Source organism: Gymnogyps californianus, chromosome 1 (genome assembly GCF_018139145.2).
Source record: "Gymnogyps californianus isolate 813 chromosome 1, ASM1813914v2, whole genome shotgun sequence".
Lineage (NCBI taxonomy): Eukaryota > Metazoa > Chordata > Aves > Accipitriformes > Cathartidae > Gymnogyps > Gymnogyps californianus.
The window spans coordinates 178,019,078-178,034,157 of NC_059471.1; the positions used below are offsets into that span (position 1 = coordinate 178,019,078).

Here is a 15,080-nt window from a genome sequence, read left to right on the forward strand (position 1 = left end):
TATTCACTGTAAACAATCAGGGAACGGAGCAGAGGTACATGAGGTTTCCTTTAAAAATCAGAACAGTTCCCTGTTGAAATTTTTCTTCACATGGCTGAGCTATTTTTTACATCATAAGAAAGAGTTTAAATTCTTCTGTGACACACTTTAAAAACTGAATCCTATTCTCCAAAAATACTCAAAGAGCAAATGTTAATAGTCCAATCTTGTCTTCCATTGTGCAGCACGTTCACTAAATCCCTTGGAAAATCATTTTCTGAGACTTTGCATTCACAACTTTAAAGTGTTTTATGCTGCATAATGAAAACAAGACCATACCATTTTTGCGTGAAGCGCGTAATTAGTACCTTGAACATACCTGTAAGAAAAAAAACACACCTAAAACATATCAGATATAACTCCAAAGTTTGCTGTATAGCAAATCTACAGAAGAAGAGACTTCCTAAAGTCTGGAAAAAATTTTTTTTATATTTTAACACTATAGTGCTCACACAAATTGCAGTATTTATAAATTAAATATTGATCCATATCCACTGACCTCAAGACAAAACAGCAAGGAGATTTACTTTCACTCAGCCTTTCTGTAACATATGGAGCCATGTCCCAAAGTGGATTCTTCAGCTGTTCCTATTTCCACCATTTCAATGGCGAATTAAAAGCTTTCTGAGAAGCCCAAGTACTTTCCAACCCTATCCACAGCTCTCTGTCACTAAACATCTCCTTCCCAGGTCTGCACATTGTAAGAGTTTAATAGTACAGATGAGACTTAAATTAAGCTCAGGGGTTAATAAAACATTTTTGCTCTTACCTAGGCAGCTCCAGTGGGAGACTCTGCTCATATAAGATTCAAACCATCCCCAGGAAGATCTCCTCTCTGCTGATGAATAAGGAACCTAGGCAATCAGCTTGCTAATTTAGACATGCCAGTTGAGTGCCTAAACTTGAATGAATCCAAGCAAAGTGCCTTCGAGTTAGGCACTGTGTGTCTAACCCTTGAGACATCCGAGTTCCTTTACACAACCCACAGTAGTTACGTTAATTACATGGGTGTCTAAATACAGTACTCAGAATAAAATAAATTGAGTTGTAAAATGAGTTTTCAGAGAAGCAGTAAATGCATCCTGCTAACACCGTGATACTGCAATACTGTTAAGGGGAGGAAAACCAAGGCCCAGAAACCCAAAAAACCTTCACGCAAGTTGCTCGTTTATGCACCACACATGAAGTTTTGTCAGTCTTTCATAACTGGAGCCTTATAAAGTTTCCCAGTTCTAATATATGAAGTATTCTGGAAAAGAGATTCGGTGGCCCTTTAGTAGAAACACTTGGGAAACTGGAAGACTACGAACATATGGATAACCTTGCCAGCTCAAACAAAAAGACTGCCTAGCTCAGTATTCTCCTCTCCAACAGCAGCCACAAGCAGATATTCAGGAAAGACTAAGACCAGGGAAGTATAAATAGCACTCTCTTGTGTATTTCCTAGCTTCTATTTTCAAACCATGGGATTTCCTCCCATGGAGCACCTCTCCAAGTACTTGTCCATGTCTCTCTTCAGACCGGCATAATCTTTTTGCATCTACAATCTCTTTTGACAAGGAGTTCCACAGATCTACCACCTGCTGCAGTAACAGTGACCTTTTTGTGTTCTCTGCACCTGTCTCCTGCTAGCGGCCCTTGAGTCTTGGTTGGAAAAGGCAGTCAGCCCCTCCACCCCAAATCATTCACAACTTAAGAGTCCCAACTGTTCACATGTAAAGACTCCTTCCTTATCAAATCACTCCCCACAGGGAAAGTATTAAAAGATCCTCATAAAAAAAAGCTCTATGCATACAAAGAAATTTTTTTGTGTATTGCAAACTGGATTAACAATAAATATGCAATACAAATACAGAAATATATTTTATATTCACCAGCCATAGAAACACAATTAAAAACCCTACTGCATATCTTTTTAGAATTAAATAAAACACAATGCTTTATCCACCCCTCATTTTAACTAGTGTTTATAATGATATTATAGTCTTGGAAAAATCTGGGTTTTTTTAAAGACCTGACTTATTTTTCAGAACTGAAATTCATACAACAATTATTAGTTTAAAACCCTACACAAGCATCTTCCAGTTCAGAGTATGATGTGGGGAAAAGAGCATGTATCTACAAGCTAAGTAGAACTTTTAACTGTGGAAATTGGTTATTCAAATGAGAAAAATCCCCAATTCACATTCATTACCAGAATTCACATCAATTGGCAAAACAAATCTACTGTTCCAGTGCATTCAGAAGTCAGTACAGGCCACGTAAGACCTAACATATCTTAGTCACTGGGTGACAAAAAGGTTCCCCCGCATTCTCCACAGTTCCCAATAGTAACAGAGGCTGCCAAGAATTCAGAGGAGCCCACAACTGGCAACAGCAACTACAGACATCTGACTGCATGTAAATACAGTAAAAAAGCCTGGTCAAAGAGAGTCAAGAAGTCAAGAGTGTCAGGAGAAAACGGTTCCTACAGAGAACACTAGCCGATTTATTACAAACTCAGATGAGGAGCACTAGTTTCAAATGCCAAGGATCCTTGGAAATGGACCTCAATGACATAAGAAGTGAACAAATGAACACAGGTCCCTCTGATACAGCAACACATCCCAAGAGCCTAAATGCCCTCAGATACTCCTACCATGTAGTGAGTTTGAACAGATAACCACATAGACGATGGAAGTGCTTCGCCAAGGGTTGCAGGTCCCTTGTCCCCAAACATACACCCCAGCATACAGCACTGACACTAACAAATTATCGCTCAGTAGCTGATACAGCGCCTGCATAGTAAACTGGTCAGTATTTCAACAACAGAATTCTTTTGAAAACATAAATTGTGTTTTCAACCAGAATAATTACATTTGTTTAAGTTCACTTATTAGAGCTGGACAATACATGAAACAAAATTTTTCATTTTTTAAAACATCTACGTTTCAAATAGAACATTTTCTACAAAACTGACGCTGTCATTAAAAAGCTTTTTAAAGTACATTCTTCAATTTTCACTCCCACTTGAAGACATTTCACATTTCATTTATAAATCAAATGAAAAGCTCCTAAAATGTCCCACGAAAAACATTCTGATTTTTCTTAAAACCTTAATGAAGTACACAATCCTTTGCAGCGGTGACAGCAGTGTATCAGGTGACAGTCCCAAGGCTTCAGAGAGCACAGGCGCTTTTTCTGTATGAACGCATCCTCCTGATGCACACTCCTTCCACTGCTGTAGCTAATGCTGTTGTCTCCTTCAGAAAATTCTTTAACACTACTGCAAAATAACTATCATAGAAAGACTACAGTGTTTTCATTTTTAGTCCTTCTAGTCACCCATCAGACTATTGTCCCTAACCTTCCACTTTCCAGTAAAAAAAAAAAAAAAAAAAAAATTCAGCACTCCTTCGGGTTAAAGACACTAGCACATGCTTAAACGTAGTGATCTTAGTGTTCGGCTGAACTGGGAACAAACATGCCTATGTTCATATGCCAATCAAATTTTCAAAAATATTTACGTCATTGTGAGGGTTTTGAAATTTTCCTTATTATTTTTACATTAAATAAATTTAACCTTACTATAGCATACAAAACTTTGCAAACTATTTTCTATAGTATCACTACAGAATAACTAAAGTTTTCAAGCAGTATTTCATATTAACTCAACAATTTTACCACAAATACTTGATGAAAAAATACAATTTTACTTGTGACTATTCTTCCTGTTCTGTTCCAAAGAGATCCAAACTGGAACATATTAATTTCCGATGAGATATTTTTAGAAGATATGCCAAGCATAATGATAATGCATACAGCACATTGAGTTGAAAGACTGTATGTTGCAATTGTGAAAGGTATTCTGAAGCAGACACAGTCACTATTGCCTGCTGCCACCTGGCATCCTCAGTAAACTACATGAAGTAATGGTGTTTGTCCTTCATATTCAACAGTAAGTTTTTGATTATTTCTTTTCCTTCTGAATTTTTCACACCTGTAAGTCTAAAACTTCCTTTATGAAATCACCATTACATACTTGAAGCCAGGTATGAAAGGATACACAGAAAGTCTGATGCACGTGCCATGTTTAACCCATCTGCATATTTCTCCAGGAGAACACTGCCTGTAACCCGTCATTTAAAGACAATAAGAAACAAATGCCACAACATTCTTATAAAAAATTCATGCAACACTCTCATCTAGCAACATCAATTACTTTATCTATTTCCTACACCGTTAGCTGTAAGACTAATAAAGCTACTCAGCAGGCAAGGGATTTAATGAAATAGACCCTGAGTTCCTGGGAGGATCGATCACCTGTGGTTCCAACTCTAACACTTCTGATCAAATACAAGCTCTCTTCCTGCTGCTGAGCAATAAGCTTTTCTGGATCTTGATCAAACATGCTCCAAAGGAGGGAGGGTGTAATAATATGGTGTAAAGTATTCAAGTGTGTAGGAGAACAATTGATTGTGGCGAAAGGGAGGACGAGAAGAAACTATTTAAAAATAATAGAAATTGACAGCTTTTACATTTAGGTCACTTGAGCAGCAAAACAAGTTCACAGCAATTCTTACAATACGCAACAATACAATTAAGCATATGTACTAATCATCATTAATAAACCACATAAGCCAGCATAAAAAAAAACACAGCCTTGCACTGTTACAGGTTCCCAGTTTCCACAGTTTCAACTCTGTTCCTCATCTAAGGCTGAGGCCTCAAGATACAAATATTACAGAACAAACATCTCCCAGTGGCTATCTAATAAAAGTAAGGACCAAAATAAACAGCATCAAAAAAAACCCAACCCACTTATCAGTGAAAGGTCGCAAGTTCTCTTCCCATTGCCTAACAAATTTAAGTACTGTCTGCTTCCTGCTCCTTTCAGTGCGAAGCTGGAGAGGGGACAATCTGGCTTCCCTTCCTCTGCAAGGAAGAGATGAAAAATTCCTTACTTATTGATCCTTCTAAATTAACCCAAACATTCCTTACCTTGAAATCTAGTACATTCCAGTCTTAAATTTCCTTTAAAAAAGCTGACTTAATCTCCCATCTCTGGGTGAACTTCATGTTCGAGGGGAAATCTTACCTAATTTTGGCAGAGAATAGGGCACTTTAAAATAATCTTCATAAAATTCAATGAGCCTCCTTGTAATATTTAGAGCATAGTCCCCCGATCCTCTTCGGATTGCATCAGGCCTTGCATATAACCGTACCTGTTAAAAAACAAAGCGAAAGACCGATCATTTCAGCACCTACATTTTAAAGCTATCCTACCTGCAGAGGTGAGCTATTCTAAGGTTGTTGTGAGGCGGCAGGATTATTCTCTTAAAGCCAAATGTGACTGTCATATGTTTGTCAAAACACGTCGTAGCTGAAAACCAGAACTTCCACAATTAAGGTTACAAAGTTGAGAAGTCACAATCTCCTACTTGTTTGTGTTGCCAAATAAAAGACTTAACACTCCTTGCATCAAAATAAATATTCAAAGAAAACACTTACATGTGTTTGCTAGAGATATGATGGGAGAGTGGATTAGTATAATGGTTCTCTGCCTACACTGAATGTAGGCAGGATGCAGTGGCTCAGTAGGAGAGAAGTTCACAGTTTGTTAAAGGCACATTATATTGAGCCCTGAAAGTATTAGTTGACGGTGGAGAAAAAAAAAAAAATAATCATTCTCTTTTCTTTTCTCTGGCAGTGACACATTTACCCTCGATGAGCTATGGAAGACTGCAAAAACAACCATTTATAAGCTCATTCGTGTACACAAACAATTAACATTCCTGAAACCTCCATGACTGCTTCAGGCCTCTGTTTTCAGAAAGCAGTAAATTAAAGCTGTTTATACAAGCCACAGACTGCTGTGTTCAGTATAAGACAGCTCACACATCTGACTACATGGAGCACCCAAGTGAACAGAACTCACCTTCATAACTCAGCACTCAAGTGTGACCCTGATTAAGGAGGTAGTGGAAAGCACCACCAGGTTATTCACTGTTCCCTGTCCTTACAGTCCTTAATACTTCCTTAGTGCAAAGATGACATACAGCTGAGAACTGTTAAGCAAGAAAGGGATAGAAAGGAGAGCCACTTTTCGTTCTCCCTCCTCATACGCTGTCTGATGGAAGCAGTGTGTGCTTTGTCTCTAGTGGCTGTGGCAGAAGGTCTCTCCCTGCAGTACATAATGACCTGATAGAAACGAGACTCTACTACATGTCAGTCCTAAGAATAGTATCTGACTTGCTAATACTTTCTGTGGTAGGATTAAATCCCAGACAGGGTTCCAAGGAAAGCAGCAGGGCAGAAATCAGAAAATATCAGTGCAAACATGAAGGAGAAATACCAGTTTTGAAATGTTTCTAAATGTTCTATTCTGGACCAAGAAGAGCCAATGGCATTTTTGGCTTCAGTGAAAGCATTACCAAGTATTGCTTTACTGCTCTTTTTCTGAACCAGTTCAGTTATCCGAGTGGAAACCAGATATCAAACCTCAGTACACTGTGCCTGTTAATTCTGTTTTAACCCACTATCTCTTTGTTTTCAGTATGCAGACACATTATTCTGCTTTGTTACTATGTCCATCTTTATATTTTTATCTTTGTGTTGTATTAGACTCAGTGCACAATCAACCATACATAGTTACCATTTGTAATATAAAACAGGTAACAGTGTAACCTAATGAGACATGTAATAAAGCAGACTTCTCATAATCACCACCTGAAAGCATATAAACCATTATCTGAACACCTCCAAGTCACTATTTTTGTTTATTGATTCCTTCCAAAGTTAACAGTGACATGTACATTAAATGTTCCCTTATCTGCTAAACTAAATATATTTTTTAACAAAATAGATATTAACAACAGAGATCCTAATTCAAACATCTCAAAACCTTTAGTTTATGGAAGGATGGTAAGAATCACAATTAGATTTGTGATGAACACTGTTTTGTATCATTAAACCTTTATACACAATTTTGCATAATTGCTTTACTGGCACAGTTGACTGTATCAGCAAATTAGGAAAAAAAGAGTCAGCCAATCAAGTATGCAAAAAATCATTCAATTTGACAGTGGCCAAACGTGTCCATAATAAGGAATAGGACAACAGAAGGGAAGAAAAAAACAGGTACATATAAGAAAAATCGAGGTTCAACTTACTGCATTACAATGTGTGTCTTTTGGCAAATGCAGAAAAGGCATTTAATGGTGTCTGAGATGGAGCCCAGGTACCAAAGCTCAAAAACTGCAATGCTGCAGACTTTCATTTGCCACCTGCCTAATGCTGAATACAGTTTTATTTTGCCTGTAAAGTTTCCCTGGGTGCCTCTCTGCCTGCCCAGAACAGCTCTGGACTGCCAGGGCTCCATGGCTCATACCAAGGTCACCCCTAAACTGGAATACAGTTCAGAAATTACCCGTGCCTTTGCCCAGGTCTCTCAGGGGGCTTTGAGGCAACAGGCATTGCTGAAGCATGCCAGCCATCTTCAAATGCTGGGTCTGATTCTGCCTTTCACCCAACAACCACTGAACATGAAATGTATGGAGAAACCTTAGAGGCACCATCGCAGACCTACCCCTGGCCTCAGAAAATTCCCTCTTAGTTAGCAGAGGGCTACCACAGGGGACAGTCTGGGACATTCTGCCTACCTGGCTGGCTGTTTTGGATGACATCTTCTCAGGTGTCATTCACTATATAGGGAGCTTGGTCCAGAGTTCAGTCTAAAGGCTGGCACCTATAAGCTTGAAATTGAAGCCCCTAACTTTCACACACCGATGTCCTTTAATGTGCACGGGCCTATCTTGACCATGTTTTACCTCCAAATCCACAAAATGGGGATTATATTATTTCCTTAGCTTACATGAAGATTCTGAGTGTTAAGTAATAAAGACTGTAAAGTTTTCAGACACTGCTCCAAAGAGGAGCTTAAGTAAATAAAACAGAATGAAGATTAAGACATGAGATCTGTTCAGCATAATTTTTTTGTTTGTTTACTGCTTTCATTTCAAAAGGCAGATAGGCTGTGTTACTTTATGTTGGACTGAACAATAATGCATAATTACTATATACTGTCCCACAGGCTGTTTGATCACTATATTAAGAATTTGATTTTACATTAATTTAAATAAGAGAACAGAAAATCTTCTCCAGGGTCAGACCTAAATATAAGCAAAAGTAGTATGTGTTCTCCTACAAAAGATGAATATGTTTCTAGCTTAGGTGCATAATTCATCACTCACTACAATGGCACCTACTGCCCTGCAAATATTAGTGAAGCTCTTTTTCACAATCTTTGCAAGATTAGGTTGTACTATTATTTTCATGTAAGAAAGTGGGGAACAAAGAGACTGAGACTAATTCTGTGTGCCTATCTTGACACCTCTCAATGTCAAGTATACTTAACAGTTTTATTGCACACACTGAAAGCACTGTTCCCATTATATCTTATTGCAATGATGAACACTTTATACAGCTTTGAGTCTCGTCACAGGTGCCTTAGTTTGGGTATTAAGAAAATTAGTAACACACGATTAGTGACTAAATGAGACTGTGTCAGTTTATGTGATTTGCTCGGCATCTCATAGCAACTCTGGTGGCAGAGGTAGGGAGGGAATTCAAAGATGGCATTCAGCCTTGCGGCCACCTGACAGCCTGCACCAAGCACCTTTCACGTTTGGGAATTAATAAGGTAGGGACTGTTCAGACAACAGGTATATTCACAGCACACTGGTGGTGTCCTGATGCAGCGTAGTTCCCTGTGTGTCTAAATGACAAAAATACCAGAAAAATATTATGAGGGATCATATTAGTAATGACACTGTCATAATACCTATAACAAAGTTCACACAGTCAACCTAAATTCTGGGTTTTTTTCTTAACTCCTTTGCACCTACACTTGCAACCATTACCAATCTTTCAACAGAAGTTTTGACTACTAAGAAAAACGAAAATCCAAACCTCTCATTTCTCTCTCAAATGGAACCAGACTGACCATCTCCTTCCTACCACAAGTTTGAGTAATTAGGTTTGCACCTGCAGCCCTATAACCCAGACCTCCCCTTTGACACTTATAAGATGCTGTTGTTCTTATACCGCACAGCCACTGATGGAGGAGACCAGCTACACTTTGCTAGAAATCATTTTCACTTTTGTTAACAGCAGAGCAACAAGTTATTAGAGATCCTAAATGAAATCGCTGCAACGTATATTTTCTCATTCAATTGTGAAGTGAGTAAAAATGTGAGTTGTTTCCCCTTGTTTGCTTTCCAGAAGCCCTGGGCTATTTTCATTAGAACTTTAAATAAGGACAATAGAATAGCCACACTCAGATACCACCACAGAAAAATCATCCTGAAGGTTCAATTTAAAAATATCAGTAACCTAACTCAAGTTCTTACAATGACTTTGGCAGCATTATCAGATAAAATACTAAAATATTCCTGAAACCTGTATGGTAAATTCCATGTATTTGTTATAAGTGATCAATAGTCTACTTCTCTATAGTTAGTCAAAAGTATTTGCTGTACAAAAAGTGTACTTTCACAAATAATTTGTACATATTGCAACATTTTCTGTAGTTGCTCTTAATATTTCAGCATTTGTTACATAAAATAAGTCAAAGTAATTTAAAAATATTTGTAATACCAGGTCGCCAGCACAGATGAATGTGATTGTAAAATGAGAGCTGTTTCCCGTAGTGAGGGACAGTTGTGATATACGCTAAGAAATGTGCAACAGATTTAGAACAAATCACATCTAACTAAAGTCAGGTTATTAACTACTGTGCATGAGAAAATCTTCCTGTCTACAGCACATAAAAATTATTCATCAAAAAGTAAGTTAGCACTTAAAAAGAAAAAAAAAAAAAGAGAGATTTTCTTATTACTTCAGAGTGTTTCAAAAAAACGTGAATTAGTAACTATATACAAGGTACAATGGGTAAATTCTGACAAGTACAAACTGTAAATAGCAATGAACATCTTAATTTCTGGTGAATAGTATCTTCACTAAAAATGTTTCCACTGTACCAAAGACTAGTGATAATTTCAGCACATAATAAACAGAGGAATGGGTTCAGAAGAAGAACTGTTCTATTTTGACATTTTAAAATCACGATTTTTTTTTTTTTTTTACTTTTTTTTTTGGCATTGAAATTGAAGTATGTGAAAAAAGAAAAGGATGAAAGGGATGAAGAACAGATGATGAACCTGCAGTCATTTTTTCACGTTCTGTGAAATATTTCAGGTCAAACTGAATGCTTTGTTCAGTTCTGCTTTGCAGGTAGGAGGAATGTGGAATACATTCAGCATTTTGACCATGGAAATAAAAAGTAAAAATCCGTTATTTACACATCTAATTGCAGAAAGACTGTTGTCCAATCTTCTCCCTCTGCAGGAATTCACCAAAGATGAAGGAAGACCAGAGAGAACCACAGTATGTTCTCCCTTTGGCACTAGAGGAAGACACTAATAACCTTTGCTAGAGGTGCCACAAGCCTGCCAACTGCTTCCCCAAGGAATTAAGGAAGCTGACAACCTGACAGAAATCAGGATGTTACAGTAAGAGGCTTGCAAGCCTGAAGCGTGCCATCTACCAGAGCCCACCTCTTACTTTAGAATTAAATATGCACTTCTATATTTGAAGCCTGCTCTTGAAGACATTATTCTCTAGACTACCTTCTATTTTATGTGTGCATCCCCTTTAAAACCTTCGTTCTTACAGGGGTGTTATCTTTTTAGGGGAGTGTCACCTTGCTTGATATCAAGACATGTTTTTATTCTTTTATTTATTGTAACAGTAAAGTTTGCTGATCACGATAATCCCATATAATAGTCTGCATTCATTCTGCAAGACATCTTTTCTTTATATGTTTAGCCATCTTTTCATGTTTTAAGACCACTCCAATTGCCATCACTGCCTTCCCTGATGCCCTGGGGGGATCACAGCTCACTGGATGAGAAATACTGCTCCAAGCAAATGAAGTGCACCTCTGTTTTAGCAAGGGAAGGCTTGTGAGAGCAGATGGCTCATTGGGCTCTAACAGCCTAACACAACACCCACTGACTTCAACTGAATGACTCCTGTTAACTACAGGGGCTTTCAATCAGACTTTCAGAGGAGACATGACCAATCTAGCCCCTGGGCTAGGGACACTTCTGCCAAGGCAACCTTCACCAACAGCATCTGCCACGTCTACAGTCCATGTTTTTAGATCCCCACTCGAGTAGCCCTTGTTAGACAGTGCGCAGGAAAAAAAGAAGGGGGGGAAAAAAAAAGGCCTTTAAATGGCAGTACTCTGGTTGTGACCACTGATAATTCAGATCATGAGAAGCAGGACCACTGACTGCATCTTACATTTATATCCCATGTGCTATAAGGAAAATAGCTCTCTGCATCTTGAAAACATCCTGACGCAGAATTTACACAGCAGTAACCATTGCTGTATCTCTGCCACAGCGCCACATACAACAAGGCCAGCTTTGTTGCTGACAAGGGAAGAAGATGCACCTATAACCCCAGCCCTTGGTTCACACCACCTGACACCGTGGACATTGCCACACACCTGACTACACAAAACCACTCCTGAAGGTACCCCCATCCACGGAGAGCCTTTGCCCAGCCCTGAATGCTGTCACATCACATAGGCTTGTGGGACCACAAGAGACCCAAATCGCCCTCTCCTTTAGCTTGGCACTATTACAGCATCATTCCAAGCAAACGTGGCTAACATTCCAAGGATGGCATCTACCTATTTTGCTACTGTCTAGATTTCCCCTCCCCCTCTTTTCTATCTTTGGTGCATTTTGCTACGTGTACTTAAGTTTGAACAGACTGGGAAGCAAATGGGGGTATGGAAATTGAGCAAAAGTCTGATGACAACCTTAAATCTTGTTGTTTTTTCAAGCAAGCATGGATTAGGTAACCTTGTATCAACACAGGAATCCACTTCACAATTAAGGATAGTTTCCCCTCCCACCTACTTCAAGCAGAATTAAAAGTAATTTTGACAGGTGTTTTAAAGCAGCTCAGAGTGCTTTCCCATTACGAAACAGATGTTTCTGCACATCAACTGGTGTCAGCAATGCCACCCTGGGAATAATGCTTGTTTTTTAATCCCTTCCTCAAAGCCAGCAGACTTCACATGAAGCACTGTTCTTGAGAGGCCCCTCCAAACTAGCTCCAGCCCTCTGTGTGACTATACCCACAGGCTCAGCCCAGCACAGGTACATCTGGGATCTCACTCACAATGATTTAAAAATCTCAGTTCAGAAAGCACTTATGCATATGTTTAATTTTGAATGTGTGTTTAACCTCAAACATGCATTTACATGTTTCAGAAGGCCCTAACATTTCAACAGAGCAGCCACTTACAAATTTTATAAAGGGGGAGAAAATAGTCTTATGCTCTTTATTTCAAGATCCATAATACTTCTGCAGCGACACTCTCAGCTGAAAAACACATGCATTGCCTCTGTACTTAGAAGTTTCAATTTACTTGATAATCTGAGATCTCTTTTATCCTTATTTTGCTCACTGACTATTTTAGGCATAGGTATTGCTTTTATTCTTGTTACAGAGATAAATATATGTTCACATTATACATTTAATATAGCAGACAGACGTCTGGACGCAACAGTCTTGGCTGCGACCTCCCCGGGTCAACTCTGCAAACAAGGCATTGCATCTCAAATGAGTTTTAAAATGTAATAAATTCAAAAGAAATAACACTTCACTACATACACAAACAAGCTACAAGCCAAGTTCCACTAAGAATGTGTGAGTTGTTTCACATGTGTGCATAACTCCACGAATTTTGTGTGTTTAAATGCAACAAATTTTACAACATTGATGAGTGAAGGAGAGAGAGAGGTAGCTGTAGTGAAATATCAATTCTGCTGTAGTGAACATAGTTAAACTTGATCATGGGAAGAAATGACGGAAAAATGCCTTGTTTCAATCTCCTATTCATTATTCATCACGGACAATACCCAAAAGAGACTGTATGGTAATGAAACGTGCTTACTGAATACCGAAGGGACAGCTCATCTTTATAAGCAGATGACTTTTCTCCAAACTGAGCAGTCACACACAGCACTGCATGGAGCCTTTTTTGGACATAATTGTAGCCAAAAATGTTTTAATAAATATAGGAATTTTTTTTTAAAGCTAGCTGGAAACAGCGAGAGTTCAATGACCTGATACCTTCTGAGAAAACACTGTTTTGCTGGAGATTGGGTGAAACTTTTTTTTTTAAAGTAAACAAACATCATCTTTGCATCCTCATTCAAGATAGCTTTAACTGGTTTAATAGACCAGTTAAAATAAGAGAAGTCACCACTAAAAATAAAGGTTATATGAAAGAACTGGTCACAGAGGGAGTTATACTGGTAGAGAGGTGCCTCAGGAAACTAAACGCAAGCACAGGGGTGCCTGAACACTGTTGCAGGGCAAGGGGAAAGAGGCTTTGAACAGACACAGCATATGGTCCTGGATAAAAACTCATAGCATGACCCTGAAGGAGAAAGAAGTGAAAGAAACTTCTGGGGTTCCAGCTGACAGTGGGCAAATGAGGAATATTAAGCAAAGAGATTGCCATGTATTTTCAGAGTTGTGAAGGGAGGGGGGAAGAATAGTTTTGTGCATCTCCTTTCTAAATAGACGCGACTGCATAGGAGAAGCATCTAGTTGCCTCATCAATTTCTCATCTGAACAAAAACAAATGCAAGTGTTTGCTGACTGCTCCAGCCAAAGGTGCAACAATATATTCCACCAGGAGGCAAAACTGTCGTGCAGACATGCTACAATTTCTAACTTGAGAAGAGATCATAAAATACTTTGGAAAGTTAATGAGCTGCACTCACATATAAATCCAACCAATGCTCAGCTGGCATAAAATAAAATACTGGCTATGTCACTGACCACAGTGCCATTAAGATTAATTTAGAGCACTCAGAATCTGTATCATCTTGTTGAAATGGCTCAGGGACAGAAAGTGAACATGTTAACAACTAATGTATAGCAAATGTAATTACAGACACCATTTCAGCCAACTGAGACTGCCACAATCCCACCACTCAGTCATTCAGCCTTGACTCTTCCGTTCCATCAGCACTAGAGTTCAACTCATCTCACAGCAAGCTGTCAACCAGATGAGTCGGCTAACTATGCCAACCAGATGGGTAGTGTCCAGGCAGCCCAGCTTCCTCACCTGGCCACCCATCAGGTCGGTGCCAGACCCAGCATGAGAAAGCATTTGTGGAGGGAAGAGAGGACCGTGACAGATGGGATACAGATAAATTTGAGTTATTACAGAACTTCAACCTAGAAGGAAAAACTTTGCTATTGTGGGGAATTCAGTGTCTAAATTGTTGAGATTCCCAGTGGTTAAAGCTCCTTCCAGTTCTTTGTAGAAGGTGAAAAATAAGCATAGCTTTAAGAAACAAAGCACAAAGATTCACATTATTTACCTATTACACATAAAAACTCTGTATCGCAACACCAGTGGTAAGATGATGTGAGAATGGCTTTTTCCTCCAGGAAAAATCTGCAGTAGATGTATCCCAAGGGTTAACGCCAGTTTCCGTTTCCTTTGGTTGGGCCGGGATTGGATTGATATTTAAAAGAATTCTCTTATTCAGAGTATTTTCCATTGGCTATTTTATAGTCAAAGCATTCACATCGCACATCATTCATAAATAATATTTCACCTATTCTTGGATAAAAAAAAAAAACAGAGTTACAGAAGTACACAAGTTTAAAGAAAGTGCTAACAAGTGACCTACAATATTCAGCAGCCCTACAGCATGACCAATTTCACCTGGCTAGAGACTGCTCTGTCACAAGCACACAGATGTTACCTTTGAGTGATTCCATTTGAAGTGATAATCTGCAACCATTATAACTGCTGATTCATATTTTGGCCTTGTCTAGAGACAGGCAAAACATGGGGGACATGAACTGTTATTACCTCCATTTTATAAATGAAGGATGCAGAAAGATGAGCTTAGTATCGGTAAGAAAATTTGAAAAAGAGCTGGAAATAGAACTTG

General features: G+C 38.7%; 1 protein-coding gene across 1 annotated transcript in view; it reads right to left on the bottom strand.

Moving 5' to 3' along the window:
- Window positions 1-15,080, bottom strand: part of TRHDE (thyrotropin releasing hormone degrading enzyme) — a 217,990-nt gene that overhangs the window by 172,563 nt on the left and 30,347 nt on the right. The window contains exon 3 of the mRNA XM_050904731.1: window positions 5,117-5,243. Within this exon, the coding sequence (XP_050760688.1) occupies window positions 5,117-5,243 (127 nt within the window). The remainder of the gene's footprint in view (window positions 1-5,116; window positions 5,244-15,080) is intronic.